General features: G+C 41.8%; 1 protein-coding gene across 9 annotated transcripts in view; it reads right to left on the bottom strand.

Moving 5' to 3' along the window:
- Positions 1-16430, bottom strand: part of dgkza (diacylglycerol kinase, zeta a) — a 73249-nt gene that overhangs the window by 3263 nt on the left and 53556 nt on the right. For all 9 annotated transcript variants that reach the window (XM_056753855.1, XM_056753776.1, XM_056753698.1 and 6 more), the window contains 6 exons: positions 13887-13943; positions 10115-10149; positions 8925-8974; positions 7995-8115; positions 977-1013; positions 730-829 (listed from right to left, as the gene is read on the bottom strand). In XM_056753855.1, coding sequence (XP_056609833.1) covers positions 730-829; positions 977-1013; positions 7995-8115; positions 8925-8974; positions 10115-10149; positions 13887-13943 — 400 coding nt within the window. The remainder of the gene's footprint in view (positions 1-729; positions 830-976; positions 1014-7994; positions 8116-8924; positions 8975-10114; positions 10150-13886; positions 13944-16430) is intronic.

Below are 16430 nucleotides of genomic sequence, written 5' to 3' on the forward strand. Positions count from 1 at the left end.
CAGACTGACCAGAGCCCATTGTCACATGGGAGACACAATCAATGCTGTCTCACACATTCATTAGATATGAGGAGGTAAAAGACCTTTAAAAAGCTGGAGGGCTTGGAGACACGCTGGTGCCAATGTAAAAAAAAAATAGAAAGCGATAAGAAACCACAAATGAGATTTTTTTTTGCCGTTATGGAAAATCACATGGTTACAAATCTCTTTAAATAAGTAGCTTTTAAGTAGATGTTTCTTGTGAAAAGAAGAGAGGTAGTAATTAGAGTCTAGTGTGTCTTCAGCTGTGTTCAATTTTGTGGTGCACCAATCAGAAGTGCTGCGGGACAGCTTGAGCCTCTTGGCTGGATGTGTGGAAGGGGGGGTGAATGGGGGATAGGGCGGGCTGCTGGGGAAATGAATGGCTCCTTGTATCACGATGAGGTCTTAGTCAGCACTGACTCAGAGAGTTCAGGGATGGAGACCAGCTGGAGGACACAGCCAAAATCAGATCCAAAACATGTTAAGTGAACCAATATGTATTCAGGGCTCACCAAAATCCTTCGTAAGTTCCCATATCAAATACAAAAAGACTGAATAAACTTCCATTAAAAGAAAAGTTTCCTTTTTCTAGGCAGACACTCAGAAACATGGTTGTTTCTCACAGACCCCTGAAAACTGTAACTATCGGTTCAAATTCAGTTCAAACATGCATCTGCATGCAGTAGTGTCTTTAAATGTGTGACTCACCTGTAAGTCTGTCTTCATGAGAGACGCCCCTGCCTCCACTAGGTAATGACAGATTGTCCTATGACACAACGAGGCCGCTTTGTGCAACACCGTCTCTCCGCTAAAAGATACAGACAGAGAAAAAGCAAGAGACAGATAGAAGAAAAAATGTTGGAGCTTAAGTCTGAGCATCATAAAGCAAACACTTAAACATGTATGTCCTCAGACAAGTGTGCAAGTGCATTTAACATAACAAAACAGTCCTCACCTTTCTTTCTCTGTTACATCCAGGATATCTGCAGGTGCTGTGGAAAAGAAAGGCAAAATCAAAACTTGAAACCATGTGAAAGCGTGCACCCTAAGGTGATGGTTTGATATTTAATGAAGAGATGTGTAAAGCTCGCCTAAACACCTGTGATCCTATCTCTGCCTTTCCACCTGGGGCCTATACCATGAAGCCAGTTTAGGTGGCTAGCCGGGTAAGTTTAGTATTAGTTTGCGCAACCCTGGGTTTAAGGTACCATGGAAGTAACTCAGCTTTTATCAGTGTTCATCGCTATAGTAAATTACGCTGCACGGCTAAACTGCTCTGGAGCAGGTTATGATCTAGATTAAAGATCTTACACCGAAACAGAACCAATCAGCGGCAAGCAAATTTACATATAATGGACGCAACTGCTCAGAGGTGCGTGTTACAGCGGCTAGTTACATTTAATAATGTTTAATAAAATAAAAATACTAATATAAAAAGATGTAAATATATTTTACAAATATAAAATCAAATAATGGTTACTATAAAGGTAAAATCTAATTTTAGAGATAACATTTGCTGGCATTCCCTTACACTCACATGAAATTACATTTATTTATATTCCATTCTTTTATTGTCCTACATTTTTGTCTGTGGTGCAGAACACATTCAGGAACACTTTCAGTTTCACTGTTTTGGGTGAAACATTGATCTTTATTGTCCACTAAAGAAACCTTCTATTAAATAGATACAGACAAAAACATACATTGACAGGTGACTTCACAAATCTTGTAACACTGCTATTTTTTATCAAGGTACACTTAGAATTCACCTATATAATGTATCATACAAGAGGTCAACATTTTTTAAAACTTTAATGCCTAAAACAAATGCATCTGTGTTGTGCCAGTGCTTTAAAGAAGGTAAAGTAAATGGGGAACATTACCAAACCCTTTAAAGGAACAGTGTGTAGCATGTTGAAGGATTTATTTATATTTTCGTTTAACTTGTGAATTAACTCAATCAGCAGTGTTTCTGAAAAACATCTCTCTTGCGTATACAGCAGAAACTGTATTACTCCTTGGCTGAAATACATTTTTTTACATTTACATTTTTATGCTTTTTGCAGACGCTTTTATCAACAGAGACTTAAATTGTAATATCCTATACATTTTTATACATAGGTATATGCAATCCCCAGGGATCGAACCCACAACCTTGCGTTTTTAACGCAATGCTCTTACCACTGAGCGATCTAAGAAGATTGCACATACCCATGTTTAAATGTATAGGATATTGCAACATAATGATAATGATTAAGAATGTTGTATAGTATGTTTAGTCAAAGGTTACATTAAAACAAACATCCCTGTTTGCGTGTTAATTTGCTAGCGCCAATGCTAATCGAGTCAAGTGTCCTTATAAGTGTCCCTATAACTGTAATGGGGAAAAATAAATGGGAGGACATGATGGGGTTTACAGTACCGTATAGTTTTAAATGTGTGTTTTAAAGGGCGTGTGACGCGTCAGTGCAGCAGTGTTGGAGTAGTAGTGGAGTAGTAGTGCTTGTACGTCTTGTAGTTCTGCTTGCCACTTTCTGCTTTCAGCTGCTGCCACCGGATAGCCCCTTGTTTTTTTCAGGGGCGAAAAGAGGAGCCGAGTGTGTAAGCCTCCTCAGCCGGTACATAGCCTCTCCACTGTCAAGATCCCGTTCACGCCTCCTCGTGGCACACATGGTAACTGGTCCCCTGCGGTTCCAGGCTAAGTTGCACGGGATCTCGGAGCAACAGTGGGCCCCAGAGACGCGGCATGCAGGCCCATCAGAGAATGGAAATGCCCTGCTGCCCGTCAACCGCTGTCCCAGCTATGGGTAAATAGTCCCAACTATGGGTGAATAGCCAAAGACCCCAACGGCAGCGCAGGCGGAAGATGGTGCTGTAAGAACCACCACAACGGCTGGGTTGGCGGAGGAAGGCAAACCCACAGCCACATGGGTTAACTCGGGAGGGTACAGTGGCTAGGGGAGTAAACCCCGAAGACAAATCTGCATTTGGGGACAGGCATAGGCGGAGTCCAACCGACCGGACCACCGGCAGTCCCCTGCAACTTCCTGCCAGACGAAGGTCGTCATGGGTTCTCTCATGCCACTGGAGGTCCATCTGGCAGGAGTGAAGATGGTGGGAGTTAGGTCTGCGCACCCACACCCTCACCTTAAACCTCACCTACGCGCAAGCTTCTTGCTCCCCCCCCCCCCCATAAAAGTCCTGTGGCGATATGGAATGGTGGTGGGCACAGGCCAAGGATGTGGCTGGGAGTGTCTAGCCAAACCATGCACACAGGCGGCAATGGAGTGATGGTCGCTAAGACTGCGGGATGGAGCAGCGCGGCTTTTCGGCAGCTTCCACTGCGACTGAGCAGCCCCACACTGCTCACCCCTGTGATGGGGAAGGACCTGGAAAAGGTGGTCCAAAAATTGTCTGCTCCCCACACTCCGGACGGTAAACCGCAACCGTCGGAGCATCCCCCTCTCGCGGTCGAAAAATCAAAGTGAAAAATAAGCTAAGCATTGCTTCGTGGAACGTTCGTACACTGCTGGACCTGGCCGAAACTCCGGACAGGCCCCACCGCAGGACAGCACTGGTGGCCCTGGAGCTTGCAAGATATAATATCGACATTGCAGCTCTCAGCGAGACCAGACTACATGGGGAGGACTCCTTGACAGAGGTTGGTGCTGGGTACACTTTCTTCTGGAAGGGGGTCCCCGAAGGCACTCGTCGTAATCATGGTGTTGCCTTTGCTGTGAAGACAAAACTGCTGCAGCGCATTCCCGAAACCCCTATCGGCATCAATGAAAGATTGATGACATGGCGCATTCCCTTGGCAAAGGAACGCTTCGCCACTCTTATCAGCGCATACGCTCCAACTCTTGATGCCGAGTACAACATCAAAGAGGATTTCTACAGAGCTCTTGATACCATCCTACAGAAAACCCCGGCTAAGGACAGACTCATTCTCATGGGAGATTTCAATGCTAGAGTGGGTATGGAGCATATGGTATGGAGTAAAGTCATCGGCCAGCATGGTGTGGGGAAAATGAACCGCAATGGGCTCAGACTCCTCTCCCTCTGTGCAGAGCACCAGCTGGTCATCACTAACACCATTTTCCAGATGAAGAACAGGCTCAAGACCACCTGGCGGCACCCCCGCTCAAAACATTGGCATCTCCTTGATTACGTGATTGTCCGTCAAAAGGACAGACGAGATGTCCTCACCACTCGTGTTATGCGCGGAGCTGAGTGCTGGACTGACCACCTCATGGTCAGATCCAAACTACTCATGAGTATTCAACCTCGTGTTCAGAGGAGAGCCCCAAACAAGAAACTAAACTGTACAGCGTTGAATAACCTCACCATCAAAGACAACCTCCGACGGCTCCTTGCTGAAAACCTCAACATGATCCCGGAGGAATCAGCTGACTGGCCAGCTCTGCGCAAGGCTATTCATAACGCTGCCTCAGAAGCGCTTGGTCAAACAAGGAAACATCATCAGGACTGGTTTGACTGTAACTCAGCTAAGATACAGTCACTTCTTAAAACCAAGCATGAAGCCCATAAAGCTCTCCTGTCGTGCCCTGGATCTCCCACCCATATAACCATCTTCTCTGCTGTAAGAGCAGAAACCCAGCGAGCCCTTCGGACTATGGAGAACATCTGGTGGGTGAAAAAGGCGCACGAAATCCAGAACCTGGCAGACTGCAATAACACTCAAGGCTTTTACGATGCGATAAAAGCTTTGTACGGCCCCAGGAAGCGGGCGATTGCCCCAGTCCGATCAGCTGACGGGTCTATGCTCTTCAAGGACCGGCACGAGATTCTTGCCCGTTGGGTAAATCATTTTGAGAATCTCTTCAACCATACTAACCCTGTTGACCAACACATCCTGGATAATCTGCCAGACATGCCACCAATCATGTACCTGGATACTCCACCACTTTATTCAGAACTACGGCAAGCTATTTCAGGGCTGAAGAACAACAAAAGCGCTGGACCCGATGGAATCCCTGCAGAGGTTTTCAAACATGGAGGATACATCCTCACGCGTCGTCTGCATCTCCTGATTCAAAACATCTGGGAACATGGGATCCTCCCACAGGACTGGAAGGATGCTAACATTGTTGTTATATACAAGCAGAAAGGAGACAGAGCAGTCTGCGGCAACAGCCGCGGGATATCTCTTCTCTCCATCGCAGGGAAAGTACTGTCCAAGATCATGCTCAGCAGACTGGTTGGGCACATCTCGGAAGCTGTGCTTCCAGAAACGCAGTGTGGCTTCCGGAAGACCAGATCCACGACAGACATGGTTTTTGTCTTGAGGCAGCTGCTGGAGAAGAGCCGAGAACAACACAAAGACCTCTACGTAGCCTTCCTCGATCTCAGCAAAGCCTTTGACACCGTCAACCGTGAGCTGCTCTGGAAACACCTCTCCAAAATTGGGGTACCACCCAAGTTTCTCAGCATCCTACAGCAGCTGCATGACGGGATGCAAGCCAGAGTGCTCATGGGAGAACTCCAATCAGAGTCTTTTGGGGTAAACGTTGGGGTGAAGCAAGGCTGTGTTTTGGCTCCGATGCTCTTTAACATCCTCCTCTCTGCCATCACCTGCCTCTTCCACCGTGTCCTGGGACATGAAGACGGTGTCCATGTGGAGTATCGACTTGACGGAAGCCTTTTCAACATCCGTCGGTTTCAAGCCCGCACAAAGACAAAGACCCGCCAGATCTGTGAGCTTCAGTATGCTGATGACTGTGCAGTCTTAGCCCACAGCCCGGACTCTATGCAGTACGCCCTCAACACAATATCCAGTCTGTACCGATCTTTCGGCCTACAGGTTAACACTCAAAAAACCGAGGTCATGTTCTATCTCACCACCCCCGTGTCCATATCCCCCAGCTTTCATATAAATGGTGTTCCACTTAAATCAGTGGACCACTTCACTTACCTCGGCTCTACTCTGTCTTCAAGTTGCTCCCTTGACACAGAAATACATACCCGGATAAATAAAGCATCATCATCTTTTGGACGCCTACGCAGCAGGGTTTTTGAAAATCGTAACTTGAAGGTCAGTACCAAGGTTGCTGTTTACAACGCGGTATGTCTCTCCACTCTGCTTTATGGGGCCGAGTCATGGACCCTATACCGCCAGCACATCATCAGCCTAGAGGCCTTCCATATTCGCTGCTTACAGAAGATCCTCAGCTTGTCCTGGAAAGATCGAGTCCCCCATACAGTTATCCTCAGCAACACTGACTCAATCTGTATGGAAGCAGCTGTGGCCAAAAAACATCTGCGTTGGATAGGGCACACCATACGCATGCCTGAACATCGCCTGCCCCGCCAAGTCCTCTACAGTCAACTAGTGGGTGCTAAACGCTCCGCTGGAGGGCAAAAGCGTCGTTTCAAGGACTATACCAGGGACCTCCTAAAGCGAGCAAACATCCCCCTCACGCAGCTAGAATCTCTGGCACTTAACAGATCAGCCTGGCAGGCCACCTGTGCCACTGCGGTCTCTCAAATACACCAAACCAACCAAGACCAACGATCCATGAGGCGAATCAAGCGACACCAACGGGCGGCTGGTACCTCCCTGGTGTCTGGTTTTCCCTGCTCCATCTGCGGTCGAGTGTGCGGCTCAAGGATCGGACTTTACGCCCATGAGAAGTGGCACCAGCGGCAAGGTTGCTGAACTCCCACCCCCCACCCCTATCCCCGGAGCAAGCGTCATCATCGAATACGATGGACAGCTAAGAGAGTTTTAAATAGGCCTATCCAAAATCTATGTGCTAGAAAACAATATGTTTGACTAGAAATGTGTATGTCTTGGATAGATAACAATGTAAGGTTTCAAAAGACAAATTTAAACTAAAGAAAAATCTCCGTTCAATTATTATTACACTAATGTAAGTTAATCTTGTATAAATGCAAAAACCGAGGTTTGTTTTAATTTTGCATGTGCATGTTTGTTTAGTCGTTGACTTACTGAAGTTTATTATATTTGTCTTATACAGTGTACTTTATAAGGCACTTGAGATGGATGGTAATTTCAAGGCAGAAGTGCATTTTCAGATTTTAACTAAAGATTATGAGGGTACAAGACTTTAAAAAAGAAAATTACCCACATTGATAAGATATTTACTATAATCGCTGGAAAATTTCATGAAAAAATAAGAATTGTCATTTTTAATTTCACTGGGACTTTAATGGAAACGTATTCAGTTTCGTTTAAAAAAACAAAGCATTTCAATAACAAGAAATACATATACTGAAATCGAATAAATAAAATAACTAAATAGAAAAAAACTGGTTCGTTTAGCGATGCTGCATATAACTTATAACAAATATATTTGATAGACCTACTCTTTCAAAAGTTTGCGAGATTTTTTTTACTGCTGAAGAAAGAAACATTTCGAGGAATAAATTATTTATTATCACTGAATTTTATGTCACATTACTGCAAACACGCAGGTGCTCAGGAAAGTATTCCAACCATCAACAGCATTTTAAAGATGATTTGAAAAATGTTTTGTGGTGCCAATTGGTGACAATTGCCTTCGGCCCGTTCAATTATTTGAAAGTTAATGCACACCCGATGTGCATTAACTTTCGAATAATTGAACGGCCAATCTTCAATAATTCCTTACATATAGATTAATTGTTTGGTCGAAATTTAGTGTACCCTGAATATTACTCCTACCCAACTTGACACCATTGAGTGTTCGTAAAAACATTACTACTGTTGTTGTGTCCAAACTCTTGAGTAGTACAACAAACAATGTGAATGTGGTTTCTCTTTGCTTATGTTAAAGAATAAAGAAAAAGCAAGTTATGCTTTTTCCTTCAAAGATCTACTCCACAAAAGTAGCCTGTTCATTGATCTTTTCTACAGACAGATCAAAGGAAACATGAACTACTTAAAGAAACATCATGCCTATGCTAGCGGTGTTTGAGTGTTCTAGAGATCTGTTTTGTGATCATCATACCATTTTCAATGATGTATTTGACAATCTCTTTGCTGCCCACTTCCACAGCATAGTGCAGTAGGGTCCGCCCCATAGGGTCCTGCACGCAGAGGTCTGCCCCCTTCTTATGCAGATCCTTCAACTGCAGAGAACCAAAATCAGTGATTATTTTCAACAAAACATATCAAGAAATGTCATTCTGATCAGTGAGTCTGAATATTTATCGCAGAGTGCCAATAAACTAGTTTCCAAACAGTTTTATAACAGAAGAGCAGATTGGCCTGAGGCTAGTAGCAAACATGCCAGTGAAGGTCCCTTTAGGTTCTAAGGACCCTTCGGTGTCAGAAATTTGTCTTTCATACTCTAAAGAAAGTTTGGGCATGAAATGTTCTGGCATTAATTCAGTGAGTCAAGGCAGACTGGTATCATCATAGAGGTTTTCATTTCCCAGTTCTCATTTGGTGAAAAGACCATGATGATAAATGAACTGAGAGGAAAGAGGAGACACCCTCACTTTCCTTCTGGGACATTACGTCTCGGAGCTGGGTGTGAGAGATAATCATTCTGGAGAAAGCCTGTTTGGTCGCCATAGAAACCAAGAACGAGTGAAAGGTCAAGAGAATATGCAGGATCATTTATATGGTTCCCCATCCGCTCTGCAAGATACTTGACATTTAATGGTGAGGTCAGCGTTGTGTTAGAGAGGACAGAATATCCTTTAGGCCGAGCGAACATTTAAATAATAGCACGCCGGTTGCTCTCTCGCATACTAAAGCACTGCGTTGTGTGCTTTTAGAGAAAAACACAACATCTGACTTGTATTACTAGCTACATGCGCAAACGGTGCGTGAATACTCTCAAAAGCCCTTTGGCTAAAAAGTCTTCCAAGAATCGAAGAGTAAAACTAACAAGAAGAAAAGGTTCATGCATTTATGTTTGTCAAGCTTTTACCTTCTGATGATCTTTCTTTCCAACACATTCGATTAGACTGTCTGTAGGTACTGAAAACATAGAGAGAGTGAAGAACATTCACTGTTAATAAAGATTCAATTACATCTATTTATATACTGATTCTTAGATAATAGGCAAATACAGGAAGTACAGTATCTTAATGCCAACTGGCCACTTATAAGGTATTTTCTATTCTGAAACAACTGGCATGTCTGTTCACTATTTAGTTATTCAGAGTTACACAAGAAGATGTTCTGTTTAATTAAGGCTTTGGGAGCATGAAGTTTAGGGAGTAAAAATACGATTTTAACAACGGGTGTTAATCACATTAGCTGATGCTGGCTCATAGGGTTCCGTCTCAATGTGCTAAATCTGTGTTCAAAGCTTTGCCATGCCTTTTGTAGATTTGCCTTCCTAATCCAGCAATCTTGCATTTAGCCTGGTAAACCTCGAGAGGTGAAATATGACAACACCCAGCTGGGATACTGGGCCAACGCACACAGCGGAGAGAGGCTAAACCTACGCCTGCGTCTAAAGATATGCACGCTCCAATCCAGCTCTCAAAACTCGGCTGCTTTCTGAAGTTGAAAAGTCTTTCCTCTTGTCTCGAGAAAGCGTGCTTGGGGCCAAATCAGGTTTTGGAAATGTGTTCCTGCTCTTCTCGTGCCAGGAAGGCTTTGGAGCTAGCGTTGAATTGTAATGTGGATCAATGTGAGTGATGATAACCTGCTCTGCCTCGCTGCACCTCACAGACTGAGACAGCCCTTTCCTCCTCTCTCTCATCCTACCCTCCCTGTGCCAGGTAAGCGGAAAAACAGTGCAGTCTTGGCACATGCCCTCTCCAGACAGGCAACAGCTCATTAAAAGGAGAAGAGGAACGGAGACCAGAGAGCGTTTAACATTAAACAGGCGCCTTCTATAAAAGTCAGAGGAGCATTACTGAGCTAAGTTTCCATTGGAGCTGCTACTCAGCTCTACGTTGTGGCCATGATCTGCTTTTTGCTGAGGTATCAGAGACCCCAAGACTCATCTGTAATGTACGACTCATGACTACGATTTAGAAAAACTAAAATAATTGGGTCTAAATTCACATTTATAGTGATAAATGTTATATTTCCTTAAGCTGGCGATTTTCTCTAAAGCTTGATGTTCACCGACAAAGAAACTAGAGCAATGCCTAGATTTCTTACCAGAGTTTGTATTGCTCAGGGCGCTCTTCTCAAACCTGTAAGAGATGTGAAAGAAATCGTTGAGAGATCCAGTTTAAACCAGCATCAGAAATAAATCTTTAGGGGGACATCATCTATCACACGGTACAATAATGTCTGACCCATCAATCTTAACTTGAATCATCCTGTTGCTTCTTCTCAGTATTTCTTCCATTTCAGAACGATATTACACGATAGACATGATTTCATAATAATGTATGTAATGAGATCTAATAATTTATGTTCCATCTCTGTCATTGACAGCGTTGCCTGTGTGACTAATGTCATGATGGTAATAATATTGCTGACAACACAAATCCTCTCTGTCTCACTTGCCATATGTCCACCTGACTGCAGCATCTTCTGTGAGCTCTCACCTGAAAGAATATTTGATCAAAGAGCTGGTGTATAATGATGGAGATCATAATAATAACAAAACCCCCTGCTAAGTAAGCTGGAACAGTAAGGCAAAGGGACAGGTGGAGCAATGGGGAATGAATCCTAAACTTTGCCAGAAGAAATGTGGCTCTGATATAAATATATGTAAAATTCCAACTATCTATTAAAGTAAAAAAAAAGTACTTGTCAACTTTAACAACACAGTATTTAATTATTTAAAAAAATATATTCACCACTCCACACATACAATACAAGGACCGTGATGATATGCTTTGAAGAATGTTTCTTAAAGGGATAGTACACCCAGAAATTGTCATTATTTACACACACTCTTGTTATTTCAAACCTGTATGACTTTCTTCTACAGAAAACAAAAGAAGATATTTTGAAAAATAATGCTAAATGAATTGGTACCCATTCCTTTCTATTATACAGACGAAAAATCAATGCAAATCAATGGGTGCCACCGTTGTACGTCACAACATTCAGAATATCTTCTTTTAAGTTTTGCAGAATTAAAGGGCCATATAGGTTTGAAATGATGAACGGATGAGTTAGTGATGCCAGAATTTTCATTTTGTGCGAAGTATCCCTTTAATTTTTTTAATAATATGCAACATTAACCTTCCTTTAAACTAATCTAAGGAATTGAATGTAAAGTTATGATGAAATGCAGTCATATTTCAGAACTCTCTGTTCCTCATGTGCCAGGGTCAAGGGTTAAGGAGGTCAGCTTATGGTCGAGTGAAAAAACACAAAACTGTTTTATATCAAACACTATCTTAGATCGAATGAGACAGAGTGAAAAAAAGAGAGAAAAGGTAAAGGGGTTCACTAACACTTAAGCCACAAAACACTGTTTCATTGTTATGTGTTTCTGAGTGTGTGTGGTGGGGAGGTGTTTGTGTGTTTGCACAGGAATCTGAGTTGTGACCCGTAATTAAAAGCAGTGCACAGTCTCATAAATCTAGGCCGACTCTGACATGTCTACCAAAACACACACCTTTTATGTAATGTTTGCATGCGTCCTCCGCCTGGAGGCCGAACCTCAGCAGCAGGGCTGATGAAATTTGCTCAGATAAGTGGATTTCTAAGCCCTGGAACTACAAACCATAATTCTCAACTATCAAAAACCATTACTATCAATCACACTTTGTCTTTCCATATAAGTCTGTTGTGACAAATAATGTTGGAATACACCAATAAACTATCGCTGGCAGGCCATGGGGAATCAGATCTGCAAGGGCAATCCGGCTTCACCTTGTGGCTGAAGTTCACAGCAGCGCTGTGGTACAGTTTCAATGGGGTGAGGAAAAGCTCACTCCAAACACATTAAATGAGTTACTTTCATTGAAGTCCCAGGACCCAAATGTTCATTTTGCTGAGATACAGCCTATTCCCCACAGGAGGGAAGTGGGTATATTTCTCGCAGCTTGGTGTGGAAGGGCATCTCGAAGTAAATCACATTACACGACATGATGAGGTAAGATGTGATGACTTTCTATATCACGAGAGTTTGATAAATGTGCAACCAATCAGATCCACTTCATAACCGGGCAAATGCGAGCATCATGCCCTCGAGACAAAGCTGATAATGGTTTTTCCCTCAGACTAAATGATCGGCCAGTCTTTAAACATGTCTGAACCATTCTCTGGTATGCAACCCAGAGAGCAGATGTAATAACGGACGTTCTTCAGCCTTTTTTCACAAGAAACACAAACACACACTGTCAAAGACACTTTAATGTGCCACCTTGTACAGTGCGCATGCAGTCACGCACTCAAAAAATAGCCCGGAGCAGATTTAAAGGGGTTATTGAGCTTTTGATAGCTGTAATTGCTAGTAATTTAGTACATTTACGTAAAGAGTAGAAATGTGACATGGGGCCAATTATTCAATAGGACTCTAGAAACCCCTTATTAGTTCACGAGAAGAACAGCAGTGTGAATATCACCAGCTCCCACTAAGATTATCGAGCCTTAAAAACAATCCAAAGTTCCTACATACAAAAGCAAATTATGCCGCTTTTATTCAGCTTTATTGATCGTGGACTGGAATGCTCTCCTCTAATCACTTGTGATATTTACGAGCAGAAGCCGTTTTAATGAGGGGTGGTTGATGGCCCATGCTGCGAATACAATACCATTAGAGAAGACTTCAATATTTGAAGGGTTTTAGGGTCAAAGTTCAACTCAGTAGGGTCCACTCAGGCATTGGCACCATCTGAATCTCGGCTTAATAATGAAGTCTGCAACGCCCCATTAAACTGTCCTTCCTGTACTGGCCTATCTTTTCTCATTTGCTTCTCTTAATCAATATTACTTTTATTATGCACCTTCCAATTTACAAGACACAGCCGTGATACTGTATTAAAAGCCTGCCAGGAAGCAAGGGGCTAATCTTTCTCTCCCGCTTTCTGCCATTGTTATTTGCTTTGTGTATCGGTTGTGCGCATTTATGTTTGAGCTCCTCCTGGATCGGGCTGTAATTCCATTACAGGGGAAAAGGCAAATCCCTTATTTACGTCTGACAGAAAAACATCATTTAAAATCTGCATTAATTAATTGCAGTCGACAGACGACAACAGAAACCCAATCAATGTTTGTAATAGATACAAAGAGAGCGTGAGAGTGCAAGCTGCCAGTTTAATCAAACTCGGAACGGATTTGAGTTATTGATGAAGTGTAGAATACGGGCAGCGGAAGAGATAGTCTTGTATAAGAACAGATTAGTGAGGTTTTCTGTCAGTCACTTTTTAAATGAGGTGTCTCTATGCCTGCACATGCCATACTAAACCTGTCCAAAACCAACTAAGATTCTGTCTCCAGAAACAAATGGTATTCCAGCTGTAACAGCAGTATGGCAATTGGATGACAGACATCGGACCAGGGAATGCCAGACAAGACAGAACAAGACTGGGATTGGCAAAGAAGAACCAGTTCAAACTAGACCAGATCCAGATCAGACTCCTCTCTTCATTCGTTTCAGCAGAACTTTTGCCGGTTTGTGTGTGTTTGCGTGTGTGTCTGTTGTGGGTTTGCCCCTGAGAGTCATGTCAGGAGAGACAGCTGGGGCCTAATAAGGAACAGAACAGGCCGGTAAAAATAATAATCAGCAACAGAAATGGCGTGATCCTGCTGTGCTGGAGTTCATTTCCTCATTGCAGCAATGACACTTACTCATAGTTCATGTTAGAAAGAGCCACCGGCCTCCAGTAACTATCCCCTCTGGGAATAAAAGAGCAGACCTGCTCTTTTAACCCTTTTTTGCTAACATCTAAAGAGAGGAGAGAACCTGAAAGGGTTGAGAGAGGGATGAAAAAAGGAAAGAGGATTGAGTACAGCTTTGTCTCACCTGCCGGACGGTTTGAAATCTGCTGCTGTTGTATTTGAGCGATGAACACCCAGCGCCCTTCAAAACAAAACACAAGACCACAAAAACAAAAGTATGAACAGAAATTTAAAAACAAAATAAATGGGATGAGTAAGAATAAGGATGGGATGACCTTGAACGATTAACAAAGTCAATTATTTTGCTATATAAAGTTTTATCAAGGTGGGTGAAAGCATTATTTTAAATATGAAATCATATGTATAAGATTTATACATTTCATAACACCCAGTACACTAAACGCTAATATTATCTACAAAAAAGGTTTGATGGAGACTGTCCCGAATGTTTAGTGGTTCGGCTGAAATTATCTTTGGAAGTTTAATAGTTAGGATTAGGAGTGTAACTTCAATCTGAGAAACAGAGTAACGTAAGAAAAACAAACCAACCAACAACGCAATACAGCAAAAAAGAAAAAAGGTATGAGTGTTTGAAACTAAATGGCATTGTCCCTTGATTCAGGTTTTAAGGTCTGGCCATAGAGAGCATCTAGTATGTGTATGTGATGTAATGTAGACACATTCCCCCACAACAAACAAAAGTAGTTTTATTATCTCTGGGCCAGATATTCCTCCCCGCTGACAGGCAGTGGTTCTGACCCTGCTGAAGCAGACTGGCACACCACCAAAAAAAATGTTACATAACGCACCTTAGACACTATAGACAGCCTTTAACTACAGATCTGAGATATCACTGACCATAAATGAGAATTAATAAGATCCAAAGTGCCCATCATTCATAAACACAGAGGTGTGTGAGCTCAGGAGAGCTCTCTGAACTTTATAGAGCTGATTTCACACAAGAAGGAAATCTGTAATGTGATTTCTGCATAGAGAGCAGTCAGGCAGTGATACCCCTTATGCTTTCTGGGCAGTGAAAACTAACATTTCACGTTTCCCTTCTATCTGTTCATCTCCGTCAGTTCGTTTTTCTGTAGGGCTGGAACCGTTCTTCATCCTCTGCCTGTTACATATGCAGATGAACACATTATCAAACAGCAGACTAATGTCTTTCTGTCCTGCCTGATAACAGGAAGAACAGTTGATTCAGGGGTAGTGTGTGCTGGGTTAGCGGAAATTTTCTGCCCACTTTCTGATCAAGCGTGAAAATAAATGATCGTAAAAATAAGTGTAAAAATGAAGCTATTGCAAGTGACTCAGGAGTTTCACTAGTCTGCAGTTCCACAACTTCAGGCACAATAAAGAGATTTCAGCTAATATAAGATAAAAATGAGTGATACTACACAGTTGGCTTATAGCCAAACAGAATAAATGAAAAATGGTAGTATTTTAATAACAGACACATCATTGGAATAGATGTGACAACAGTTTAACCTTCTCATACAGCCCTCGTGAATCACTCAAGAGGAAATGAGAAACTATAAAATGCAGCCAAGGATTGCATAACAAAAAAGTTGAAACATTTTCTCTCTCTCACATGCACACTTAAACACACACAGAGTGTGAAAATGTATTTCTGCACAGTAAATAAGATTTTATACCATGCATTTAAAAATAAATCTGCGCACACACACACACACACACACTCAACCACATGCACGTTTACACAAGGTATACTTTATATTACAGAGGAATGAATGGCATACTTTAAGAATCTAAAGAAGAGAATCACATCTGATGTTCTCGTATTGCTTGTCACCAAAAGGTTACATAATTTGTAGCAAAACTGCAATAATACCATGCGTTTTGTTCTCTATAACATAAGGTAGTATATAATGCAAATATATATATATATTTGTGCATATTTACAGCCGCGGAAAAAAAAGAGACCATTTCAAAATTATTTCTGGTTTATCTGAATTTACAATTTATACAGCAGGTGTGTGTTTTACTAAAATGGTGATTTTTAAGTCATTCTGTGAACTACATTCACTATGTTTCACAATATTTCTCCCAAATGTCAAATATAAAGATTGTTTCCATTTGTGTTATTTGCAAAACATAAGAACTGGAGAAACCGGTGAAAATAACACAAAAGATGCTCCGTATTTGTTCAGACATCAAGTTCACATTCACTTTTAAACAATACAACAGTAATATTTGTTCATGTAAAAAACGTTGTTTTTTGTGATAACCTGGATTTTTATCACAGTTTTCAAGTTTTTTGTCATGCTTTTCTTTCACATTGTTGTTGGATGACTTTATGTCACTCATGAGGTTTGATTTAGTTCAAATTTAACAGACACTGGACTGGAATGGCCACAATACATCTAGAAATGGTGATTTGAAATGAAAATCTGGAATGGTCTCTTAATCAGAAAAAAATATATTTTTTTGGTATATTCTATTCTATATTTTTTTCCTGTACATCTGCTTTGATATGATGCAAATTGTAAAAAGCAGTACAAATATTAACTTGACTTGTCTTCTTGCCAAGGTTGAATAAAATATGAGAATAACATTATGGAACACTTCATACTTAAAACAGTATAACTAGCCCAACATATATATTATAAATAAACGTAACCCACAAAGGGGAAGACAGAAG

The sequence above is a fragment of the Triplophysa dalaica genome, chromosome 1 (genome assembly GCF_015846415.1).
Source record: "Triplophysa dalaica isolate WHDGS20190420 chromosome 1, ASM1584641v1, whole genome shotgun sequence".
Lineage (NCBI taxonomy): Eukaryota > Metazoa > Chordata > Actinopteri > Cypriniformes > Nemacheilidae > Triplophysa > Triplophysa dalaica.